Here is a 16045-nt window from a genome sequence, read left to right on the forward strand (position 1 = left end):
CTTTACTGAGTCACGGAGTTGAATAGTCCCCCATTGTGAGTGCTTGTACAACCCTCATTCAGTACTATAAATTTCTTGTTTACAACTCCCCTACTGATTAATAGTCGCTTAACCCTTGTCACTGAGGAACAAAGAGTAGTGACTCTCAGGGTATGTCTACACTACAGGATTACTCCGAATTTACAGAATTCGATTTTGGGCAACAGATTGTATAAAGTCGAGTGCATGCGGCCACACTAAACTCATTAATTCGGCAATGTGTGTCCATGTACCGAGGCTAGCGTCGACTTCCGGAGCTTTGCACTGTGGGTAGCTATCCCATAGCTATCCCATAGTTCCCGCAGTCTCCCCCACCCATTGGAATTCTGGGTTGAGATCCCAATGCCTGATGGGGCAAAAAACATTGTCGCTGATGGTTCTGGGTACAGCCTCACCCCTCCCTCCGTGAAAGCAATGGCAGACAACCATTTCACGCCTTTTTCCCTGGGTGAACTGTGCAGACGCCATACCATAACATGGAGCCCGCTCAGCTCAAGACAGCAGTAATGAACATTGTAAACACCTCGCGTGTTATCGTGCAGTTTATGCGGAACCAGAACCCGGAAAACCAGGCAAGGAGGAGGCTGTGACTGCAGCACGGTGATGAGAGTAATAAGGACAAGGACATGGACACAGAATTCTCTCAAACCGCGAGCCCCGGTATTTTGGAGATCATGCTGTTAATGGGGCAGGTTCTAGCCATGGAACGCCGATTCTGGGCCTGGGAAACAAGAACAGACTGGTGGGACCGCATAGTGTTGCAGGTGTGGGACGATTCCCAGTGGCTGAGAAACTTTCGCATGCGTAAGGGCACTTTCATGGAACTTTGTGACTTGCTTTTCCCTGCCCTGAAGCACCAGAATACCAAGATGAGAGCAGCCCTCATAGTTGAGAAGAGAGTGGTGATAGCCCTGTGGAAGCTTGCAACGTCAGACAGCTACCGGTCAGTCGGGAATCAATTTGGAGTGGGTAAATCTACTGTAGGGGCTGCTGTGATGCAAGTAGCCAAAGCAATCGCTGAGCTGCTGCTACCAAAGGTAGTGACTCTGGGAAATGTGCAGGCCATAGTGGATGGCTTTGCTGCAATGGGATTCCCTAACTGTGGTGGGGTGATAGATGGAACCCATATCCCTATCTTGGCACTGGAGCACCAGGGCAGCCACTACATAAACCGCACGGGGTACTTTTCAATGGGGTTGCAAGGTGCTGCAAGCGCTGGTGGATCACAAGGGACATTTCTCCAACATCAACGAGGGATGGCTGGAAAGGGTTCATGACGCTCTCGTCTTCAGGAACACTACTCTGTTTAAATGGCTGCAGCAAGGGATTTACTTCCCAGAACAGAAAATAACATTGGGGATGTTGTAAACACCTCGTGCATTATCGTGCAGTTTATGCTGAACCAGAACCTGAAAAGCTGTCTGGCGTTGCAAGCTTCCACAGGTCCTTGGGGACCCAGCCTACCCCTTAAAGCCATGGCTCTTGAAGCCATACACAGGCAGCCTCGACAGGAGTCAGGAGCTGTTCAACTACAGGCTGAGCAAGTGCAGAATGGTGGTAGAATGTGCATTTGGACGTTTAAAGGGTTGCTGGCGCACATTACTGACTCGCTCAGACCTCAGCCAAACCAATATTCCGATTGTTATTGCTGCTTGCTGTGTGCTCCACAATCTCTGAGAGTAAGGGGGAGACCTATATGGCGGGGTGGGAGGCTGAGGCAAATCGCCTGGCCTCTGATTACGTGCAGCCAGACAGCAGGGCAATTAGAAGAGCACACCAGGAAGTGCTGCGCATCAGAAAAGCTTTGAAAACCAGTTTCATGACTGGCCAGGCTACAGTGTGAAAGTTCTGTTTGTTTCTCCTTGATGAAAACCCACCGCCCTTGATTGACTCATTCTCTGTAAGCAACCCACCCTCCCCCTTCGATCACAGCTTACTTTAAAAAGAAATAAAGTCCTGTCATTTAAAAATCATGTACTCTTTATTAATTGATTATAAAAATAGGGAGAGAATTGACAAGGTAGCCCGGGTAGGGTTTGGGAGGAGAATAGGAGGGAAGGAAAAGGCCACTAAAAAAGTTCAGAATAATGACAGCCTTTTGGTTGGGCTGTCCACTGGGGTGGAGTGGGAGGGTGCACGGAGCCTCCCCACTCCCGCGTTCTTACACGTCTGGGTGAGGAGGCTATGGAACATGGTTAGTGGGGAGGGTGGTTATAAAGGGGCTGCAGCGGCACTTTGTGATCCTGCTGCCATTCCTGAAGCTTCACCAGACACCGGAGCATGTCCGTTTGCTCACGCAGCAGCCCCAGCGTTGCATCCTGCCTCCTCATCCTGCTGCCACCTCTCATCTCAAGCGTCTCTCCTCTCCTCACGTTGGTCTCTTCTGTCCTGAAGTTTGTCCTTCATGTCTTCATGTTGGTCCCTCCTGTCCTCACATTCACTGGCATCTTTCCTGTACTTTGATACCACGTCCTTCCACTCATTCAGATGAGCTCTTTCACTGTGGGTTGATTCCATGATTTCAGAAAACATTTAGTCTTGCGTCCTTTTTTTCTGCCACCTTATCTGAGTTAGCCTTCGGGACAGAGGAGGGAGGCTTGAAAAATTTGCAGCTGCGGGAGGGAGGGAAAAAAGGGAGAGAAGTATTTAAAAAGATACATTTTACAGAACAATGCTTATACTATTTTGCGGTGAACAACACTATTCACATTACATAGCACATGTGATTTCAGTACAAGGTCGCATTTTGCATCTTGATATTGAGTACCTGCAGCTTTGGTGTTAGAGATCACAGACTCAGGTCCAGGCAACAGAATTCGGCTTGCATGCGGCCATGGAAAGCCATTGTCTTTTGGCTTCTGCAGCCTTCAGAAAAGCAGTGCCCTCCTTTCCCACATACCAAACAAAGTCCATTGAGTGCTGCAGTTTTCCTGTTAATGTGCAGCAACAGAAACCAAACTAACACTGTCCCCATCCAATTCTCTGGGATGATCGCTTTATCCCTCCCCCCACTGCATGGCTGGTATCAGGGAAGATCCCTGCAGAAACCAAACTAACCCCCCCCCAATTCTCTGGGATGATCGCTTTACCCCAGCCCGCACCGTGTGGCTGGTATCAGGGAAGATCCCTGCTAGCCAAATGTGAAAAACTCAGTGCCAATCCCCCCTAGCCCCCACTTGGCTAACTGCAGGGAAGGATTTCTTTTCAGCCACAGGCAAACAGACCAGTAGGAAGGGCCACCTCTGTCCCCTTAATTAAATTCCCATATTTCAACCAAGTTACCATGAATGATATCACTCTCCTGAGGATAACACAGCGAGATAAAGAACAGATGTTGCTTGAATGCCAGCATACACTGGGACCATACGCTGCCAGGCTTTGTCATGTAATGATACCAGATTACTTGCTACAAGCATGGCGTGGTCAAGTGTCCTACCATGGAGGACGGAATAAAGCTGCACTGCCCAGAAACCTTCTGCAAAGGCTTTTGGAGTACCTCCAGGAGAGCTTCATGGAGATGTCCCTGGAGGATTTCCGCTCCATCCCCAGACATGTTAACAGACTTTTCCAGTAGCGTACTAGCCACGAATGCATCCCAATTCCTCAGGGCAAATTAATCATTTAAAAAAGCTTGCTTTTAAACCATGTTTTATATTTACAAAGGTACACTCACCAGAGGTCCCTTCCATGGCTTCATGGTCTGGATACTGCCTTGGGAGGGTTGGGAGGTTACTTCAGTCAGGCTGAGAAAAAGATCCTGGCTGTGTGCTCTCTGCAAGCTTGTCATCCTCCTCCTCCTCCTCCTTCTCATCTTCCCGTCTGCAGAATCCTCAGGCATGGCTGAGATTACCCCCTCCTCAGAATCCAAGGTCAGAGGTGAGGTAGTGGTGGTGCCCCCGCCCCCCCCTAGAATTGCATGCATCTCAGCATAGAAGTGGCATGTCTGCATCTCTGCCCTGGACCTTCAGTTTGCTTCTTTGGTTTTTTGGAAGGCTGGTCTGAGCTCCTTAACTTTCACGCGGCACTGTAGTGAGTCCCTATTGTGGCCACTCTCTATCATGCCCTTGGAGATTTTTTCAAATGTTTTGGCATTTCATCTTTTGGAACATAGTTCTGCTAGCATGGAATCCTCTCCCCATATAGCGATCAGATCCAGTACCTCCCGTATGGTCCATGCTGGTGCTCTTTTTCGATTCTCGGACTGCATGGTTACCTGTGCTGATGAGCTCTGCATGGTCCCCTGTTTTCTCCACGCTGGGTAAACAGGAAATAAAATTCAAAAGTTCGCGAGGCTTTTCCTGTCTACCTGGCCAGTTCATCTGAGTTCAGACTGCTGTCCAGAGTGGTCACAATGGTGCACTGTGCGATAGCTCCTGGAGGCCAATAACATCGAATTGTGGCCACACTAACCCTAATTTGAAATGGCACTGTCGATTTCGACACTACTCCCCTTGACAGGGAGAAGTACAGAAATCAATTTTAAGAGCCCTTTATATCGAAGTAAATGGCTTTGTTGTGTGGACAGGTGCAGGGTTAATTCGATTTAACGCTGCTAAATTCGAAGTAAACTCATAGTGTAGACCAGGCCTCAGACTTACAACATATTTCAGTTACAATCATACAGTAAAATCTCATAACTTAATACACATTAACGCTACACATATTTAGACAGTACAATGAGTTTCAGATAGGGCCGTTGATTAATCACAGTTAACTCACACGATTAACTCCAAAAAATTAATCGTGATTAAAAAAAATTCATCATGATTAATCACAGTTTTAATTCCATTGTTCAACAATAGAATATCAATTGAAATTTATTAAATATTTTTGGATGTTTTTCTACATTTTCAAATATATTGATTTCAAGTACAACACAAAATACAAAGTGTAGAATGATCTGTTTATACTATTATTTTTATTAAAAATTGCACTGCAAAAATGATAAAAAGTAGAAATAGTATTTTTCAATTCACCTCATACAATACCATAACACAATCTCTTTATCATGAAAGTGCAACTTAGAATTGTAATTTTTTTTGTTACATAGCTGCATTCAAAAACAAAACAATTTAAAACTTTAGAGCCTACAAGTCCACTCAGTCCTACTTCTTGTTCAGCCAGTCACTAAGACAAACAAGTTTGTTTACATTTACGGGAGATAATGCTGCCGGCTTCTTATTTACAATGTCACCTGAAAGCAAGAACAGATATTTGCATGGCACTTTTGTAGCCAGCATTGCAAGGTATTTACGTGCCAGATATGCTAAACATTTGTATGCCCCTTCATTCTTCAGCCACCATTCCAGAGGACATGCTTCCATGCTGGTGATACTCATTAAAAAAATTATGCATTAATTAAATTTGTGACTGAACTCCTTGGGGGAGAATAGTATGTCTCCTGCTCTGTTTTACCCACATTCTGCCATATATTTCATGTTATAGCAGCCTCAGATGATGACACAGCACATGTTGTTTGTTATAAGAATACTTCCACTACAGATTTGACAAAACGCAAAGAAGATATCAATGTGAGATTTCTAAAGATAGCTAGAGCACTCAACTCAAGGTTTAAGAATCTGAAGTGCCTTCCAAAATCTGAGGGATGAGGTGTGGAACATGCTTTCAGAAGTCTTAAAAGAGCAACACTCCGGTGTGGAAACTACAGAACCCTAACAACCGAAAAAGAAAATCAACCTTCTGCTGGTGGCATCGACTCAGAGGATGAAAGTGAATATGTGTCAGTCAACACTGCTTTGGATCATTATTGAGCAGAACCCCTCATTAGCATGGACGTATGTCCTTTGGAATGGTGGTTGAAAGATGAAGGGACATATGAATCTTTAACTCATCTGGCATGTAAATAACTTGCAACGCTGGCTACAACAGTGCCATACAAACACCTGTTCTCATTTTCAGTGACATTGTAAACAAGAAGCGGACAGAATTATCTTGTGCAAATGTAAACGATCTTGTTTGTCTGAGTGACTAGCTGAAAAAGAAGTAGGAATGAGTGGACTTGTAGTCTCTAAAATTTTACATTGTTTTATTTTTGAATGTAGTTATTTTTTGTACATAATTCTACACTTGTAAGTTCAACTTTCATGATAAAGAGATTGCACTACAGTATTTGTATGAGTTGAATTGAAAAATACTATTTAGTTTGGGCTTTTTTACAGTGCAAATATTTGTGATAAAAATAAATATCAAGTGAGCACTTTGTGTTCTGTGTTGTAATTGAAATCAATATATTTGAAAATGTAGAAAACATCCAAAAATATTGAAATAAATGATATTCTATTATTGTTTAGCAGTGCAATTAATCATGCAATTAATTGTGATTAATTTTTTTAATCGTTTGTCAGCCCTAGTTTCAGCAGATCATGACTTTTCATATGATATCTTACATCGCATTCTTTGTATGAAATATATCATAATTCTATGATGGGTGAATATGGGTTTTCCAGAGTGGTGCTTTGAGGTACGGAGTGCCACACAGTACCTGGAGGAGTTACTGGAATTGCCAATAGCCATGTACATTGGGGAGACAGAGGAATCCCCAGAGATGGAGGTATTCTTAGAAGGGGTAGTAGGAAGTGGCCCAGGGACACCAGATATTAGTCCGGTTGTAGGGATATTAAAGAAGGTACTAACAGTGATTTCCCCAAGTGACAGTGACCCCCCAATAATTTATCCCCCATACTTTAAAATCCAACAGGTTCACCAAGTACAAAAATCTCTTGGGTCTTCGGTTAAAACTTGTAAGCTACTGTCTGTAGAAACCATTGATTGTTTCAATCCTGTGAAAGATACTTTATTACTATGTAAAACTTACAAACAAATTAATTGACTTTTTTCTTGAAGTAATTGATACAATGTAAACAAACACTATAAGCCATTAAGTAACTTTCACTTCATTCAACGGCTCCTAGTACAGACCCCCACCCTCTGTGATTAAAGGGCCGGGAGTCTCAAATGAATTAGCACACACCCCAAAATTGGTGGAGACAATAAATTAAAATATGGTTAAGATATGGAATGTATGCTGATGAATGCTTGATATACATGAATGGTTATGGAGGTGCCAGCCTAGAAAGGGAGTATCCATCAGCCGAAGAATGTGTCAAGTGGATGACCAGACAACCCCCGTAGGGTAAACTGGGATCCACCCTATCACCTGGAAGGATGAGAAACACAAACTTTGGACAGTTTGGAGCCACCAGGAATGTGCCCAGGAATGTGTCCAGGAATGTGCCATCTGCTGATTGAGTCAGCAACAGCAGAATGAAACAGCTCCAATAGACTAACATAGGAATTAATTCCTATAAGAATGGACTCTCAAGACTGATGACTTTGAGAGTCTCTGGTTCTGCTGCCAGCCTCCAGGAGCATCAGGTGCACCTGACATAGACTCGGCTCCATTCTCAAGACCCAGATACCTAGCCAGTAACTTGGCATGAGCAAATTCTAGGATGGTAACTATAACACCTATACAGAACTTGAATAAATAATTGTGTAAATGAATCTATATATATATATATGTGTGTGTGTAAGGAATAAGTAGTAATAGGAATAAGTAGTCAAACAACGTTGTTTACTTTTATCTTTTGCTTTATCATTATATTTACAATAAATGTGGCATCTTTGCCTTATCCCTCTTAATAAGATCCTGCTGGTTTTTATTCTATTGGTATAACACAGTTGTATTGCCAGAGTCTAGGTCAGCGTGTTTCAGTGGGATCCCTGATGATCCAGTGGCAGAACCTGGGCTGGGACCTGGTGGAGTAGGGTGGGCCCAGGCCCTGCTACCCCTTGTGGCCAATCCTTGTGTCCTCAGGTGAAGGATGACTTAGTGGTTCACTCCTCCTCTCTTTATAGCCCAGCAAACCATTGAGATGTGTTCTATAGCTGGCATTATACAAATGCTCAGGCTATATTATCACAAGATTCCTTCGGGCCTTATAATCTATGAATCTACAATCTATGTTCTTTACTATAGTTTCAAAAAATTTGCCTGGGACTGAAGTTAGGCTTACTGGCCTGTAATTTCAAGGATCCCCACCGGAGCCTTTTAAATAATTGCTGTCACATTAGCTATCCTCCACTCATCTGGTACAGAAGCTGGTTTTAGTGATAGTTTACATCCCACAGTCAATAGTTAAGTTTTGAAAAGCACCTAGGCACCTAACACCCACTTAAATTGATGTGTCCTTTTGAAAATCCTACCAGGCACCAAAGTACTTGTAAAAATCTGACCTTCAATATAGATGTAGCACTATTGGTTATGAAGTTATTTATACTAATGTAGTCACGTCCCATGAATTAGGTATTACAATGTGGTAGCTTTACTCAGTAACTGCAAATTGAAATTACCATGTGAACTTTAACTGTAAATTCACAAGAATAAGCTATATCCATTTAAATATCTTCATATGGGTATAAATGTTTCCATATGAGAGACTGTCGTAATTTAACTGCATAGCTACAAAATCACACTCCTAAATAAATAATTTAATCAGTAATGAAGGTAATTAGCAATTTGAACAATTTTCCAAGGATTATGGGGCGCAATTTTAAAATCAAGATTGGATTTTTTTCCTAAATATATATTTTAGTTCAAAGAGGAATTAATACAGGGAAATTCTATGTCCCTGTGTTATACAAGAGGCCAGACTAGATGATCACAATGGTCTCTTCTGGCTTTAGAATCGATGTATACTGAATGCACAAATTGTGTGTAGACCAGGCCTAATTGTCAAGGGGTTTTGCCTTTCATAGAGATGATAGGTGGTTGAAAACAGAGGCAAACTTTTTTGTGAAAAATGCTGATAACTGTAAACCATTTTCATATTCAAGTTTTTTGTTGTGAGTCATTTCTTCCTATTTTCTCTCTTTCATGGGATTATTATTGCCATTGGGGTGAACAGCTGTGATTTTCAAAGGAATTTACAGAAATTAGGTGAACAACTCCCATTGGCTTTCACTGTACATGGACACTTATCTGATCCTCCTCAAGCTTATTTGAAAATTCCAGTCTAAGGACTGGTTCATGCAGTCCCATATTCATATAAATAAGTATTACTCCCCAGGGGCAAATTCTTCAACACTTATTTCAGAGGACTATTTGCATCCATAAGTGCTACTCAGGGAGAGTAAGGGTCGTAGAACAGGACACAAGGTTGTTTTCATTAGGTGTGTTCATTTGAGGAAGTTACCCAGGGTCTATATGGAAAGAAGATGAAAAACACACTCAATGCATGAGATCCCAATATTTCTGTTTGGGGAATTATTGTAATCCAAACAAAATTTTGCCAAAAATCTTGCTGACAGGGTGTTTGTTGTCTTCCCGCCTGAAGTTGTGACCCTAATGAGGCACCCAGGGAGGAAGACCCAAAGGTTCTGGGAACCAAGCAGAAATACTCATCTATGGAGCCAGTGCTCATTGTTCAGAGGTCACTGAGGAGGAAACACGAGCATTTGCCAGAGGTAAATGTGACTTTTCAGGCTAGTGATAGAACTATAACTGGTCACAGTCCTGGCACCTGAGTTGGGAGGGGTGGATTTTCACCACCCAGCTCCCTCGGATATGTTTAAAGGAGACTAACTTCCCAAGTGCTTGGGCTGTGTGACAGTCAGTTGTGCAGATCTGTTGATACAATAGTCTGTGTTGTTGCTATTAAGGTTTTGCACTTGAGTGTGAGTTGAATGAAGCTGTGGTATATATTGCTTCAAAGTATCTGTTGCAGATGGAAATGAAAGTCATATGGAGAGTAGTGGTGTGCTATTGACAGTGTATAGACAATGTAAAGTTGACAAGGAATGCAGGAGACTTTTTCCTCCACTTCTAACTTCCATGCTTTATGGTTTTGGTGGGTCAGGTGTGTCCTGACACAACCTGAAATGTCATTAAACCTGTATTTTGTTTGTGTTTATTCTTATTAGAGCTTATTTAGGTGCCTAAAAATCTGGCCTTAGGTGCTTTTGAAAATTCCACTAGGCACCTCTTTGTACCTTTAGATGCCTAAATACCTTTTAAAATCTGGCATCTAGGCTCCCAACTCAGTTCATTGGGATATGAGGACTCCGTCCTTTAAAAATTCCAGCCTTACTACATGAGGAGTCTAACTGAAGTCAGTTGGGTTACTCAAAGTCAGGTACTTCACACTGTAAGAGTGCCCATTGTAAGCCGGATTTGAAAGAATGTTATGACCCTTCCTAATCTTGAAAGTGAGAGAAGAAACATCATAAAGCCCATATGATGAGTCTCCTGATACTGAAAAAAGTTGATAGATGGAACATCAGCATTGATGTAAGCTGGGATTTTCAGAGAAGCCTAAAGGATTTAGATACTCAACTCCCACTGATTGTCAGTAGAAAAGAAAAATCCCACCTATAGTTTTTAACTTTTAAAAAGTTGTTATGATTATTATTTCTGTGTGTCGTTGCAGTGAGGAAGAGCCCCCGTTATGGACCAGAATCCCCTGCAAATGTTACATTGGCAATGCAAAATTGTTGTTATAGGAGTGCTTGATAGTGCTACCGATTATTAAGGTTACCCGACACTTCCCTTTGTAAGATCTTGTTTTCAGTTCCTTTCTAATGTGGCAAAATGCTAATTATCTGGGCTGAAATATTCCAGGCCAGGTATCAGCTTCAGGCTGATTTCTTTTTGGAAATGTTCAGCTAAAACTGTTCAGCTGGTCCCAAGAACGAGTCAAGGGAAACACACATTGTTTTGCCTGGCTTAAAAATTCTGGTGGCCTCATGTTTGAGAAGCTCTAGCACCTCTAGCTTTGGAGCAAGAACTTTAAATTGGGCAGGGGGTGGCCTTTGTGTCAGAGATGTGCCTTTTGCCCAGCTATAAAAATCTGTCAAAATTTGTCCAAGTTATAACATTGAAAATTAGCAGTTTGTGCCTCCACTGTAGAGACTTAGTTTTAGAAGCTAAATTCCCCAAAGATTCCATCAACACTGAGCATTCTTCAGTGTGGGGCTGAGAAGGACTTTCCCTGCAATTGCAGCTCTGAGCTGTGCTAGGTCCAGAATCTTTTCACTTGAACTGAGAGAAAAGGTCTATCCCTCCTGTGCTCTTAATAATCTGGCTGGCAGCATAGAGGAAGAAGGTGCCTGATTCAAGTGCAGTGGAGAAAAGAGCCAGACTTGAGTGGGGGCAGAGGGAGTAGATTGGGAAAAGGACCCTGGTGGAAAGGCAGGGACTGAAAGGTGGTGGGGTGGGGAGAGGGAAACTGGGTAATGGAGTGGAGACTTGAACAGGCTGGGCAAGAAGATTGGGACTGGGAGTGGGGGGCAGACTTGGACTTGTTGGCAAAGATACTAGTACTGGGGGCCAGAGAAGGAATCAGGGATAGGGATTGGGTGCCAGTTGTCAAGGGGGAGACTGAGATCAGATGAGGAACTGCAGGGGATACTGGTACTTGTGGAGCAAGAAGACTGGGACTGATAACCAGTGGGATGGGGGCAAGGAGATGAGGGAGGATGGGAGACAAATCTGATGAGGATCCTGGATGAAGGGGCAGAATTGTCACTGGCTGTGCAAAGTGGGTAGGAAGCCAAGGTTCCTGGGTCTTATCATTCCTCTGCTATCAGCAAATAGCTTTGAAACTCACTGGGAAACGGTCCCACCTCTCCATAGAACTGGTCCACATAGATGATGACAACCCTGTTTCCAGTATCTTAATGACCAGCTAGTCAATATTTTGTTTTATCCATATTGCTCAGTGTGGGGCCCCTGGCCTCATTTACTGCACACTAGTCAAACCTCTCTCTGAATAAATAATTTATTAATTTCTTCATAGGCTTTTCTCTGATACCCATCCCTGTACTGTCTGAGTGCTTCAAAAATATTCATGAATTTGTTATCATAGCACCTGAGACCAGGGAGATGTTGTGTTAACTTACATGGAATATAGGAGCCACATATGTTAACATAACACAGCCACTGTTCAACATTAAACACCTTTAAACAAGATTTGGGTTTGGTATAAAGAGACCTCAACCTACTTAGTGCCATGGCAAACCCACCATTAAACATCCTTTTAACCCTGAATTAAAGATGGGGGGCAGTTAAAGCCAATGTTTCTCCCCAAAGACTTTTTAAGGGCCCCAAAGGGGAGCGATGAGTGGAATAGCCTATCCCCTCCTTATTTTGTCCTAATTTCCAATACTCCAGTTTTGGCTTCTTGATTTTCACTTTCAAAATGTCCTTGTTTACCAGGCATGATTTCAACACAGCTCACAAATTATGTCAGCAGTTCTCTTCGTTTGCACTTTTTCCTATCCACATATGTTGCAAGATGTTATTGTGATATCTTATGAAATTTTGCTCATTTTTTACAGCTGAGCTCACAATCAGGGTACATGTGGCGGTCTATTTATTTTAACAGGAATTATATTCTCTATTTTACAGATGGGGAACTGAGGAACAGAGAGATTCAGGTCAAAATTTTGGCTGCCCAATCTGAGATGCGTAGTGCCTGATTTTTCAGAGTGCTGAGCCCATCACCCAATGACTTTAGCTGCAGCTGTGATTGCTCAGCATTTCTTCGTATTAGATCCCAGGGTCTCAGGTAAGGCCCCCAGAACATGAGGAACACACAGTTAGTGACCACCTGTGAAATGTCTGTTTTAAGTGACTTGCAGGGGTAGAATGTAGTTTACAAGGGCAACATTCAACTGCCGTACCTGCCTTAGACCATCCTTTCTCTTGCTGCAGTTCCCTGCCTCAATTTCTAAACACCTTCCACCTTCTGCAATAAATGAGGCAGGGATCCTACAGACTAGAGCTTCCTTCACTACACAGCCATGATTCATTCCCCAGAGCACTGTTCCACCTCTGCACTGAATGAGGCGGGGGACTGGTGGAAAAAATTAATATGGATATCATAATGGATATATACAAGGGGGCTGAATTAAGATTGCATGGGCATCTTTAATTCCAATGTTTCCTAACTTTTGCGTACTTGTCTTTCAGTCTTAATATCATTCTTTTAATGTAGTTTTTTAGTGAGCAATTTAAGGTGTGTAACTCTATACAGGTGAAATTCGCACTATGCAGGGGGCCAGTACAAATAGCAGGAGCCAAAATAATGTTGGACTTAAGCTCTAGGTTGAACCCCAGTCTATGGAATCATTAAGCCACTATTGCAGCCTTGCAATTGCGCTTATTTTACAGGAAGAAACTGATTTTTTCCATTCACTGATAGATTTTAAGGCCAGAAGAGACCATTTAGTCTGACCTCCTGGGTAGCACACACCAGAGAAACTCACCCAGTGACTCCCACATCTGTTTAAGCTAGAGCAGATCTTTTAGAAGGACAACAAGTCTGACTGCTAAGAAGTCAGTGAAGTTCAACGGAAATCACCCAGCAGGACCAGTCCTATGACTGTATTTACAGCTTATTGTTAATGCTGGTATTTGGATGGGGTGCATGTGTTGGAGTTGATGAGAAGCAATCTGATAAATCTGTTGACTCATCCTCTTGAGTAATTACTGTGGCATGGGCAGAGATATGCTCTAGTTCACCTAAAAGTTATTGGGCAAGAGGTCATATTAGATGCTCATATTGCTCTCTTCTGGCTTTAAGCTATATGAATCTGTGGATCGAGGGCAACATTCCACCACACAGACTCATGTTGAATAGCACCCAGACATGGGCATCCTTACACACTCATGCAGGGAGTGGGTAAAATTACTTTTACTCACAGGAGAGTACCATGGATTTCAAAGGGACAGGGTATCCAGGTGGGTTACGAGATAATCAAAATTTTGCACTATCAGAGTCCACTCTCACGAATCATTATTACATGAGAAATGTAATACATTTTTGCTTTACAGCAAAAAGGTCAAAATTCACACAGAATTTCTCCAGGTTTGTTCAGAATACATTTAACTAGTTTTCCAAAGTTTCTGACCACTGTTAACAAAACCAATGGGAGTCTTGTGCTCGACTTCAATGAGGATGAACCCAAACACACCTCTAGCCTGCTGCAATCTATCCAGCACCTTCAGTTCTTCTTTAAACTTGTATCTCATCACTTTTCCAAAGGAAATGACAGCGGTGGAGCCAGGGAGAGATGCAAACCACACTGCAGTGACGGAATTCATCCTGCTGGGGTTTGGAAGAGGTCGAGGGTTCCAGGTGGTCCCTTTTATGACATTCCTGGTGATTTACATAATAACTGTGCTAGGAAACACCATCCTGGTACTCACCATTACAGCTGACTCTCGCCTTCATACCCCCATGTACTTCCTCCTCATGAACCTGTCACTCTTAGACCTCTGCTACTCCTCCGTCATTGCCCCCAGAGCCATGGTGAGCTTCCTAATAGACACCAAAACCATTTCCTACAGCGGATGTGCCACCCAATTATTCTTCTTCTCTCTTTTTGTCACTACTGAGGCATTCATCCTGTCGGCCATGGCATACGATCGATACACCGCCATCTGCAACCCTCTCCTGTATACTGCCACCATGTCCAAGCCAGTCTGCATTCAGCTGGTGGTGGGGGCCTATATGTGTGGCAGCATGAACTCCATGTTGCAAACAGGCTTCACCTTTACTCTGAGCTTCTGTGGCTCTAATGAGATCGATTACTTCTTCTGTGATGTTCCACCCCTGCTAACCCTCTCATGCACTGAAACCTATATCAATCAAATGGTGCTGTTTCCTTTATGTGGCCTCATCATAGTGAGCACTGCCCTGATCATTCTTGTCTCTTATGCCTATATCATCTCTGCTGTCCTCCAGACTCGCTGTGCCACGGGCAGGAACAAGACCTTCTCCACCTGCACCTCCCACATAGTGGTTGTGACTTTACTTTACGGGACTGTTTTCTTCATGTATGCCCAGCCAAGTTCATTATCCTCTCCAGATCAGAGCAAAGTGGTGTCTGTGTTTTACACCCTGGTCATCCCCATGTTGAATCCCTTCATCTACAGCCTAAGGAACAAGGATGTGAAAGAAGCTTTGAGAAGAACCATAGGCTGCATAATGGTTTTGAAATGAACCTTTTCTATGAACATTGAGCTAAATAATCCTTTGGTATATTTGAAGGATCTATCTATCTATCTATCTATCTCACCTAAAACACTGTCCTATGCCACTAGAAAAAAATGTAATAAATAAATCCTCCATGTGATTATGTTATTTTTCACATTTCCCTTAGAAATGCACTGATCTAGAAATCTGGATCCAAACACCCTTGAACCTTGGGGAGAAATAGGTGTGTGTGTGTGTGTGTGTGTGCGCGCGCATGCGTGCACACTTTATCTGCCATTGGTTATTTTCAGTCAAACCAGAATTTCCACCCGGTGTGGCTTATATGGATAATTGGTCCTATCTGTGTCATCTTACCCCCTTCTAGGATCATGTGGTGTGATTACACATAATCAATCAAAAATTAGAAAAAAGAAATTGGGAATGGGGAGAGTTGCCCATTCCCAGCTTCTGGCAAACAGAGGCTAGGGATATCAGCCCTGCCCATACTGACTAATAACCATTGATGGACCTATCCTCCATGAATTTATCTAGTTCCTTTTTGAACCCTCTTCTAGTCTTGGCCTTCACAACATCCTCTGGTGAAGAGTTAAACAGGTTGACTGTTCTTTGTGTGAAGAAATACTTCCTTTTGTTTCTTTTAAACCTGTGGCCTATTAATTTCACTTGGTGACCCCTTGGTCTTGAGTTAGGAGGACTAAATAACATTTCCTTATATATTTTCTCCACACAAGTCATTATTTTATAGACCTCTACCATCTCCCCCCTTAGAAATCTCTTTTCCAAGCTGAAAAGACCCAGCCTTATTAATCTCTCCTTATACGGAAACTGTTCCATACCCCTAATAATTTTTGTTTTCCTTTTCTGAACCTTTTTCAATTCCAATATATCTTTTTTTGAGATGGGGCAAGCCCATCTGCAAGATGTGGACATATCATGGATTTATATAGAGGCAATGTGATATGTTCTGTCTTATAATCTAGCTCTTC

At 42.7% G+C, this 16045-nt stretch overlaps 1 protein-coding gene across 1 annotated transcript; it reads left to right on the forward strand.

The window, feature by feature from the left end:
- Positions 1 to 14120: 14120 nt before the first annotated feature.
- On the forward strand, positions 14121 to 15065 carry LOC117885429 (olfactory receptor 12-like). Its single transcript, XM_034786735.1, has one exon. The coding sequence runs from the start codon at positions 14211 to 14213 to the stop codon at positions 15063 to 15065; it is 855 nt and encodes a 284-aa protein (XP_034642626.1). The 5' UTR covers positions 14121 to 14210.
- Positions 15066 to 16045: the final 980 nt, after the last annotated feature.

Source organism: Trachemys scripta, chromosome 12 (assembly GCF_013100865.1).
Source record: "Trachemys scripta elegans isolate TJP31775 chromosome 12, CAS_Tse_1.0, whole genome shotgun sequence".
Classification (NCBI taxonomy): domain Eukaryota; kingdom Metazoa; phylum Chordata; order Testudines; family Emydidae; genus Trachemys; species Trachemys scripta.

Coding starts and splice junctions, on each gene's coding strand:
- LOC117885429 (XM_034786735.1), top strand. CDS start 14,211: ATGACATTCCTGGTGATTTACATAATAACTGTGCTAGGAAACACCATC.